Genomic DNA, 10,891 nt, shown 5'->3' with positions numbered 1-10,891 from the left:
CCTCATCTGTGTCCAACTTATGTCAAAGCAAGGATGATACATAGGAAGAAAGAATTGGTTAATCGGTTGTGGATGACGGCATTTTTTCTAGAAAATGCAATGCCTCCTTCATTGATGGTCTCTTTTGAGGGGAAGAAGAAGCACAATTCAATGCAATCCCCACAGACACTGATATTTCTTCCCTTCCTTCAACCTCTGGTTGAAGAGTAGGATCTATGATGTGCAAAAGGCGATGCTTGTCATTAACAAAGTTTTGACCGCATGCTGTAAAATCCTTATCTGAAGGTGGCTTCCCAGAAAGAATTTCCAGAAAAATAACCCCAAAGGAATAAACATCCCACTTTTGGTTGGGTTTGAGATTTTTCAATGACTCTAGGGCCTGGTAAGGAGATACAAAGTTCTTGGATGTGCCTGGACTGCTCAGCAAATCAGGTGTTGTTTGCAGGCTATCGCAAGAGACAGTGGAGCGTTTTCTCCCTGAAAATATACCTTCAAGGTTCCTTAAGTGGATAGCAAAGCTACTATACTTGACATTGGCAATTTCCAGTAGCTTTTCTAGCCCAAAATATGCTATGTATGGCTCCATGTCAAAGCCTAGAAGGATGTTGCTTGAATTAATATTTGCATGAACAAACTTCCTTTCATGTAAATAAGACATGCCTCTGGCTACTCCCTTTGAAATTTTAATCCTGGCCAAAGATTGGCAGAAAAAAGGGAGAGTTTGATGACCTTCCTACAAGATTGGAGAGATATAGTGTTAGTCAAAGGATCTGAAAAGGATAGGCCACTAATAACCTTAGAAGCTGAACAAGATGATCAAGATTAGCATGCAACAAGAGGATAATAACAATTCAAACCGTACATGATAATGGACTCCCTTTTGCAATGATTACAGAGAACTAGATTTGGTTATCCAGGTGTTGTTGAGATGAACATGTATATATAAATATTCTAACCTAAAAAAGGAGCAGTTTCTTCTTTGTATATGCAAACTATAGCTGAACCAATAAATCTAATTTTCAATATTGATTTGCATCAATTTCTTTTGGTCCAACCAGCAATTAAAATCCATCCCCTGCCACTGCAACAATAATACACCATATATCACCTTCCCATTAAAACTGAGAATGAGCTGCAAGTAAACTGTGAGAACGCGGATGCCTCATAAGCATGGAGTTAAGTTTGATCCCTGATTTTTGCTACAATCCTCAACTGTAAAATACTGAAATTTTTAAGAAGACTCTAGAGATTTCATAAGCAGCTGAGTTGACAACAGAGTTTGTCTGAGTCCCAATCATAGAGGTGTCTATGTCAGTTATGGAAATGTCTAAGTAGAGTTGTTGAATACGGAATGTGGGTGTAAGTCCTCATCTGTGTCCAACTTATGTCAAAGCAAGGATGATACATAGGAAGAAAGAATTGGTTAATCGGTTGTGGATGATGGCATTTTTTCTAGAAAATTCAATGCCTCCTTCATTGATGGTCTCTTTTGAGGGGAAGCAGAAGCACAATTCAATAAAATCCCCACAGACACTGAGATTTCTTCCCTTCCTTCAACCTCTGGTTGAAGAGTAGGATCTATGATGTGCAAAAGGCGATGCTTGTCATTAACAAAGTTTTGACTGCATGCTGTAAAATCCCTATCTGAAGGTGGCTTCCCAGTAAGAATGTCCAGAAAAATAACCCCAAAGGAATAAACATCCCACTTTTGGTTGGGTTTGAGATTTTTCAATGCCTCTGGGGCCTGGTAAGGAGATACAAAGTTCTTGGATGTGCCAGGACTGCTCAGCAAATCAGGTGTTGTTTGCAGGCTATCGCAGGAGCCAGTGGAGCGTTTTCTCCCTGAAAATATACCTTCAAGGTTCCTTAGGTGGATAGCAGAGCTACTATACTTGACATTGGCAATGTCCAGTAGCTTTTCTAGCCCAAAATATGCTATGTATGGCTCCATGTCAAAGCCTAGAAGGATGTTGCTTGGATTAATATTTGCATGAACAAACTTCCTTTCATGTAAATAAGACATTCCTCTCGCTACTCCCTTTGAAATTTTAATCCTAGCCAACCATGGCAGATAAAAGGGAGAGTTTGATGACCTTCCTACAAGATTGGAGAGATATAGTGTTAGTCAAAGGATCTGAAAAGGATAGGCCACTAATAACCTTAGAAAATGAACAAGATGATCAAGATTAGCATGCAACAAGAGGATAATAACAATTCAAACCCTACATAATAATGGACTCCCTTTTGAAATGATTACAGAGAACTAGATTTGGTTATCCAGGTGTTGTTGATATGAACATGTATATATAAATATTCTAACCTAAAAAAGGAGCAGTTTCTTCTTTGTATATGAAAACTATAGCTGAACCAATAAATCTAATTTTCAATATTGATTTGCATCAATTTCTTTTGGTCCAACCAGAAATTAAAATCCATCCCCTACCACTGCAACAATAATACACCATATATCACCTTCCCATTAAAACTGAGAATGAGCTGCAAGTAAACTGTGAGAACGCGGATTCCTCATAAGCATGGAGTTAAGTTTGATCCCTGAGTTTTGCTACAATCCTCAACTGTAGAATACTGAAATTTTTAAGAAGACTCTAGAGATTTCATAAGCAGCTGAGTTGAAAACAGAGTTTGTCTGAGTCCCAATCATAGAGGTGTCTATGTCAGTTATGGCAATGTCTAAGTAGAGTTGTTGAATACGGAATGTGGGTGTAAGTCCTCATCTGTGTCCAACTTATGTCAAAGCAAGGATGATACATAGGAAGAAAGAATTGGTTAATCGGTTGTGGATGATGGCATTTTTTTCTAGAAAATGCAATGCCTCCTTCATTGATGGTCTCTTTTGATGGGAAGCAGAAGCACAATTGAATGCAATCCCCACAGACACTGAGATTTCTTCCCTTCCTTCAACCTCTGGTTGAAGAGTAGGATCTATGATGTGCAAAAGGCGATGCTTGTCATTAACAAATTTTTGACCGCATGCTGTAAAATCCTTATCTGAAGGTGGCTTCCCAGTAAGAATGTCCAAAAAAATAACCCCAAAGGAATAAACATCCCACTTTTGGTTGTGTTTGAGATTTTTCAATGCCTCTGGGGCCTGGTAAGGAGATACACAGTTCTTGGATGTGCCTGGACTACTCAGCAAATCAGGTGTTGCTTGCAGGCTATCGCAGGAGCCAGTGGAGCGTTTTCTCCCTGAAAATATACCTTCAAGGTTCCTTAGGTGGATAGCAGAGCTACTATACTTGACATTGGCAATGTCCAGTAGCTTTTCTAGCCCAAAATATGCTATGTATGGCTCCATGTCAAAGCCTAGAAGGATGTTGCTTGGATTAATATTTGCATGAACAAACTTCCTTTCATGTAAATAAGACATGCCTCTGGCTACTCCCTTTGAAATTTTAATCCTGGCCAACCATGGCAGATAAAAGGGAGAGTTTGATGACCTTCCTACAAGATTGGAGAGATATAGTGTTAGTCAAAGGATCTGAAAAGGATAGGCCACTAATAACCTTAGAAGCTGAACAAGATGATCAAGATTAGCATGCAACAAGAGGATAATAACAATTCAAACCCTACATGATAATGGAATCCCTTTTGCAATGATTACAGAGAACTAGATTTGGTTATCCAGAATGTTGAAATTGAAAAGGAATCAATACTCTTTGATAAGCAATACTCTTTGATAAGCAAGGAAAGCATTATACTCGACCTCAGGGAACTTAGTGGGAAAAAATATCAATAAGTAGTTAATATCGATTTGCATCAATTTCTTTTGGTCCAACCAGCAATAAAAATCCATCCCTTGCCATTGCAACAATAATACACCATATATCACCTTCCCAATTTGTGCCTCAATGTCAGCTAAGAGTTTTTCCTTCCTCCCTTTCAATTGGGTTAGGAGTGGCTTTGATATTGTGTGAGACTTGGTCAACCATGGATGTCTCTCAATATAACTTATTTCCATCGTAGGTAGCTCCCATCTTCAACCCCTCCCCATGTGTGATGTTGATTAGGTTTGCTTGCTGATTTAAGTGATGCAATATAATTTCGCCTATGTTTTGCATACAAAATATGTTCTACTATGGGAGAGTACAGATGAAAAACCATATAGGAAATCTGATTGGAGAGAAGAAGAAATTTTGAATTGGAGTGCCCCTATGACCATGGGAGGTGTGTCTACATACATGACATACTGTAACTCTCAAAACCCCTTCACAAGTATTTGCAAATTGGTAATTGTGTGCAACCATTTCACATCCTGATCACAAACTCAAACTAAACAATTTTTAGACCTGTGCCTTCTGTTTTGGTGTTAAATGGGTAATCAAATGCATTGGTGTGACAATTTGCATATTTTCAGCCTAAAAGTTGGAAAAAGGATATAGAGTATTTCTTGAAAAAGGATACGAAGTATTTCTTGAAGATGTAAATCATAATATGACTCATCACAAATAATTTTTCTGAGATTCAGAAGGTTACAAGCAAAGGCAGGAACTCAACCCCAAGATTTCTCCAGGTGCTTCTCTATCCATTTTCATTCTATTCAAACACAACACTGAAGAATTATTTGAAATATCTCTCTACCAGTACTATTACAAACCTTCAAACTTAATGATCTTTCAATTTGACTTGCAACATATGATGCCAGTCCAGAAGCCGCTGTCTGCAAGAAAAGACCAACTTAAGGAAGAAGTTTGGACCTTGAATATAGGAAGAACTAAAAACAACATCCTTCTATTTAAAGAACTCATAAAATGGAATACATACCTTCTCCATTTTCCCAAGATCCAAACCTTCGAAATTCTTTAAGGTAAGATGTGGAGGCAATGCGAATCTACATTTTTGACAAAGGAAAATGAATAGAAGTCAAAAACAATTATGGATCCAGAATTTTATCTCAACACAGAGGTGTGCCTTACTATCTAGCATGTATGAGTGGATATCACAATGAGAATTTTCAAAAAATTAGATACCTCAGTGTGAGACAAGGGATGAACAAAGAGGAATACCAGATAAAATGGAGACTTCTGACTTATTTTAAGTTTGATATATTATAGGTGCTAAATGTTTTTTCTAACCCTAGCGTCACTTCTGATCCTAAAAGAATTCCACAATGTTTTAATTTTTATTGAGAGTTGAGAAAGTGTTAAAACATGGGTACAAACTCATAATGTTAAAGAGGAGTATACTCTAAATATAAGATTTATCCCACGTGTCTACCTAGTCCTGCCAGCAAATCTAAAATAGAATGAATTTTCACTACCTATTTCTAATGTCAGACTCCCTCCGCCCAAGTCGAGGTGTGTCCACAGTCAGTGCAATTGCCTTAAAACCAGCCCTCTCCACTCTTCTAACAAGTTGTGCAACAACATTCCTATTCTTGTAAACCTGCCAGCAATGACATCTAAATTTTAACACCACTCATACATCCACATTTAGTAAACCCAACGCAATATAACTAATCTTACCATTGGTTTAGGAGCCTATAATACAATTGGATGGATATGAACTCAATTACATCTCAGAAAACATGGGAAGACAATCATATGGGTGGAAATGATAAACTTACATAAATTTGAAAAAAGCGAATGCCTGGTTCAGTTGAAGCAACCTCTTCAACACTTGATGTAGCCCATGAAGAAAGCATCTACAACAAATATGTCAAAGCCTCAATTTTTATCAACACAACAAACTATTTCAACATCCAAAATCATTATAATTTCTTAAATCCTTAATAGCTAGAAGGAAATTAAAACATTCGGAAGATCGATCCCACAAAGAGAAGACTGATGCCCAAACCATTATAGTTCCAGCAGCTCTTGCAGTACCATACTCTCCTGTAAAAGATGATGGATTCACTTTCAAAAAATATATGCATCAAAATAGGATGTTAACTGTAATACAATAATCTAATGCATACCTTCAGGATGAACCATCTTTTGCATGGCAGTTGGAGCAATCATAATAGGCATTGATATCTTGAATCCCAACACAGTGGTACTCAGATCCACCTTTGTTATATCAACCAATATACAGCGACGGAACATGATACATACAACATCAACCAAAATCTTTGTAATAATATCAATTCCCCTGACGCTTGTAATGAAAGAGGTGCCATAATGTTCAAAAGTTTGGCCCAAGGCAGGGTGACTAAAATTGAAAATTATAGCTATTCAATGTTTATCCAATCTGATTGCAGTCATAAAGATGGTGAAAAAATAGATACGGGAGCTGAAGGTACATCTTTTTCAAATGATTATGTATTAGCTGAAGGTACAGTAACTAAACAGGGGAGATTGTGGAATCCATAAGAAACTCATAATATGCAAGCAATTGAAGGGCTATCTTTGTAAAAAAAATAAAAAACAACCATGCAGAAATAAATTGGACCATTTCACACCCGGCTCACAAACTCAAACTAAAAAAAAATTAGACCCGTGCCTTCTGTTAGTGGATATCACAATGAGACTTTTTAGAACATTAGATACCTCAGTGTCAGACAAGGGATGAACAAAGAGGAATCCCAGATAAAATGGAGACTTCTGACTTATTTTAAGTTTGATACATTATAGGTGCTAAATGCTTTTTCTAACCCTAGCGTCGCTTCTGATCCTAAAAGAATTCCACAATGTTCTGATTTTTATTGAGAGCTGAGAAAGTGTTAAAACATGGGTACAAACTCATAATGTTAAAGAGGAGTATACTCTGAATATAAGATTTATCCCACGTGTCTACCTAGTCCTGTCAGCAAATCTAAAATAACTGATCTTACCATTGGTTTAGGAGCCTATAATACAATTGGATGGATATGAACTAAATTACATCTCAGAAAACATGGGAAGACAATTATATGGGTGGAAATGAAAAACTTACATAAAGTTGAAAAAAGCAAATGCCTGGTCCAGTTGAAGCAACCTCTTCAACACTTGATGTAGCCCATGAAGAAAGCGTCCACAACAAATATGTCCAAGCCTCAATTTTTATCAACACAACAAACTATTTCAACATCCAAATCATTATAATTTCTTAAATCCTTAATAGCTAGAAGGAAATTAAAACATTCAGAAGATCGATCCCACAAAGAGAAGACCGATGCCCAAACCATTATAGTTCTAGCAGTTCTTGCAATAGCATAGTCTCCTATAAAAGATGATGGATTCACTTTCAGAAAATATATGCATCAAAATAGGATGTTAACTGTGATATAATAATGTAATGCATACCTTCGGGATGAGGCATCTTTTGCATGGCAGTTGGAGCAATCATAATAGGCATTGATATCTTGAATCCCAACATAGTGGCACTCAGATCCACCTTTGTTACATCAACCAATATACAAGGACAGAACCTGATACATACAACATCAACCAAAATCTTTGTAATAATGTCAATTCCCCTGATGCTTGTAATGAAAGAGGTGCCATAATGTTCAAAATTTTGGCCCAAGATAGGGTGACTAAAATTGAAAATTATAGCTATTCAATGTTTATCTAATCTGATTGCAGTCATAAAGTTGGTGAAAAAATAGATACGGGAGTTGAAGGCGCATCTTTTTCAAATGACTATGTATTAGCTGAAGGTATAGTAGCTAAACAGGGGAGATTGTGGAATCCATAAGAAAATCATAATATGCAAGCAATTGAAGGGCTATCTTTGTAAAAAAAATAAAAAACAACCATGCAGAAACAAATTGAACCATTTCACATCCTGCTCACAAACTCAAACTAAACAATTTTTAGACCCGTGCCTTCTGTTAGTGGATATCACAATGAGACTTTTCGGAACATTAGATACCTCAGTGTTAGACAAGGGATGAACAAAGAGGAATCCCAGATAACATGGAGACTTCTAACTTATTTTAAGTTTGATACATTATAGGCGCTAAATGCTTTTTATAACCCTAGCGTCGCTTCTGATCCTAAAAGAATTCCACAATTTTTTTATTTTTATTGAGAGTTGAGAAAGTGTTAAAACATGGGTACAAACTCATAACGTTAAAGAGGAGTATAATCTGAATATAAGATTTATCCCACATGTCTACCTAGTCCTGTCAGCAAATCTAAAATAGAATGAATTTTCACTACCTATTTCTAATGTCAGACTCCCTCCGCCCAAGTCGAGGTGTGTCCACAGTCAATGCAATTGCCTTAAAACCAGCCCTCTCCGCTCTTCTAACAAGTTGTACAACAACATTCCTATTCTTGTAAACCTGCCAGCAATGACATCTAAATTTTAACACCACTCATACATCCACATTTAGTAAACCCAACACAATATAATTGATCTTACCATTGGTTTAGGTGCCTATAATACAGTTGGATGGATATGAACTCAATTACATCTCAGAAAACATGGGAAGACAATCATATGGGTGGAAATGATAAACTTACATAAAGTTGAAAAAAGCAAATGTCTGGTCCGGTTGAAGCAACCTCTTCAACACTTGATGTAGCCCATGAAGAAAGCGTCTACAACAAATATGTCCAAGCCTCAATTTTTATCAACACAACAAGCTATTTCAAAATCCAAAATCATTATAGTTTCTTAAATCCTTAATAGCTAGAAGGAAATTAAAACATTCACAAGATCGATCCCACAAAGAGAAGATTGTTGCCCAAACCATTATAGTTCCAGCGCTCTTGCAGTACCATACTCTCCTGTAAAAGATGATGGATTCACTTTCAGAAAATATATGCATCAAAATAGGATGTTAACTGTAATACAATAATCTAATGCATACCTTCGAGATGAGCCATCTCTTGCATGGCAGTTGGAGCAATCATAATAGGCATTGATATCTTGAATACCAACATAGTGGTACTCAGATCCACCTTTGTTACATCAACCAATATACGGGTACGGAACCTGATACATACAACATCAATCAAAATCTTTGTAATAATGTCAATTCCCCTGACGCTTGTAATGAAAGAGGTGCCATAATGTTTAAAAGTTTGGCCCAAGACAAGGTGACTAAAATTGAAAATTATAGTTATTCAATGTTTATCCATAGAGCTTATGAGCAGCCAAAGAATCTCATGCACGACTTCCATCTGTTGCTGAAAACATCCGCAATCTTTATACCCACATAATTGACAGAGAAGGGTTTGCTGTCGCTCACAACCAGCGATTGCCCGTGGAGGAGAGTCTTCAGTCTTGTGCCTGCCGAAAGCTGCACCAGATCTGCCAACGGCAGCCTCATGTTGGCAACCACATGGTACCTCGCATTGTTCGAAAATTCTTGGCCTTCGCTTGAGAAAATGGAATCGTCGTTGAGAGTAAAGATGGTGAGGTTTTGCAGGCGCAAAAGCTCAGGGGACTTGATGCGCATGGCGAAGGCGAGGATGTTGTAACCGCGATCTCTAAGACTTTGCTAGTTTCGATCAGAAGATTGCACCCTCACATTTCTTTGAAGGATCTGGATGAAATGGCATGTTTATTATTATTACTAGCAATGCAGTATCTATGGCGATCTGGCCTCTTCTGTGAATTCTACTCGTTTACTGGCATTCCATTTTAGTTTCTCTTTGAACCATCTCAGCTCTATGGTTGTTTCCCATCGATAAAGAAAATCCATGGCTTAAGGAGATTCTCATGACAGAGAAAAGAAATGAAAGCGCGAAGTCATACTTGACATACAGAAAATTAAGAAACCATGAAAGAAAATAATTAAAGGAATCAGAGCCATTATATAAATTGCCATTGTTCCATTACAGTTCAAGCAAAATGTGGCTTCTTGATAGAGTAACATAACATGTTGCATTCATAGACATTTAATTGCTTGCTTCCTGGACATGATTTCTCATGGATACCACTGTACTCAAATTGCAAAGGCAAAATACATCACAAATACATAGACAACAACTAAAATAAAAGAATCTTTAGCTCCTTATTGACCTACTACTACTCATGATGATCACCAGTGCTGCTGTTTCTGTAAAACCCCATCTGATCCTCTGAGCTCATCAAGAGGGACCGAAGAATCTCGCTGCTGTCGCTGGAAGCCCACTCCATCGGATCCACAGAGCTTATGAGCGGCCGAAGAATCTCATGCACCACTATCCATCTGTTGCTGAAAACATCCGCAATATTTATACCCACATAATTGACAGAGAAGGGTTTGCTGTCGCTCACAGCCAGCGATTGCCCGTGGAGGAGAGTCTTTAGTCTTGTGCCTGCCGGAAGCTGCACCAGATTTGGCAACGGCAGCCTCATGTTGGGAACCACATGGTACCTCACATTGTTCGAAAATTCTTGGCCTTCGCTTGAGAAAATGGAATCGTCGCTGAGAGTAAAGATGGCGAGGTTTTGCAGGCGCAGAAGCTCAGGGGACTTGATGCGCATAGCCAAGGCGAGGATGCTCTAACCACGATCTCTAAGACTGAGCACTGCAGCTTGCAGCATGAAGGGCGTTATGACATTCAGGGGATGATCAGGACCAGGACTAGCTGATGATGATGGTGATGGTGACATCATTGCAGGAACAGGAGCTCCTGCAGTTGTGTCATAATTACTGTGATCAAGATCAAGATCAAGAAGCATCTTGTCGACGCCATGGATCGCTAACAACCCGTCATTGAGAATGTCAGGATGCGAGACAAGAACTCCATTAATGTACACTGGATGATACTCGGCCGACATCTGAGTGGAGGGAGAGATGGAATCTTAGAGTGCCCCACAAGTATGTCTATTCTCATTAAATTATAACTCTTATTAAATCATAAATATCTGTCATTACGTTATAACCCTTATTAAATCATACATATCTAAATAATATTAACATGGGAATGATTAAAAGAAACCTTTCAAACCAATCAAACCAACCTCAATTAACACATTAAAGTTTACTTTAAAATGTATATAAGCTTTTGCT

The 10,891-nt window shown here is 37.8% G+C and overlaps 1 protein-coding gene across 1 annotated transcript; it reads right to left on the bottom strand.

Annotated features, from left to right (window-relative positions):
* Window positions 1-9,921: 9,921 nt before the first annotated feature.
* Window positions 9,922-10,362, bottom strand: LOC149147958 (fasciclin-like arabinogalactan protein 21). The gene has a single exon (XM_089442023.1). The coding sequence runs from the start codon at window positions 10,360-10,362 to the stop codon at window positions 9,922-9,924; it is 441 nt and encodes a 146-aa protein (XP_089298149.1).
* Between the last annotated feature and the right edge of the window lie 529 nt (window positions 10,363-10,891).

Source organism: Pinus tabuliformis, chromosome 9, assembly GCF_031772625.1.
Source record: "Pinus tabuliformis cultivar Carrire ecotype Pingquan chromosome 9, CPIR1, whole genome shotgun sequence".
NCBI classification, from domain to species: Eukaryota; Viridiplantae; Streptophyta; class Pinopsida; order Pinales; family Pinaceae; genus Pinus; species Pinus tabuliformis.
This window is presented reverse-complemented; position numbering and strand designations above follow the sequence as displayed.

Coding starts and splice junctions, on each gene's coding strand:
- LOC149147958 (XM_089442023.1), bottom strand. CDS start 10,362: ATGCGCATCAAGTCCCCTGAGCTTCTGCGCCTGCAAAACCTCGCCATC.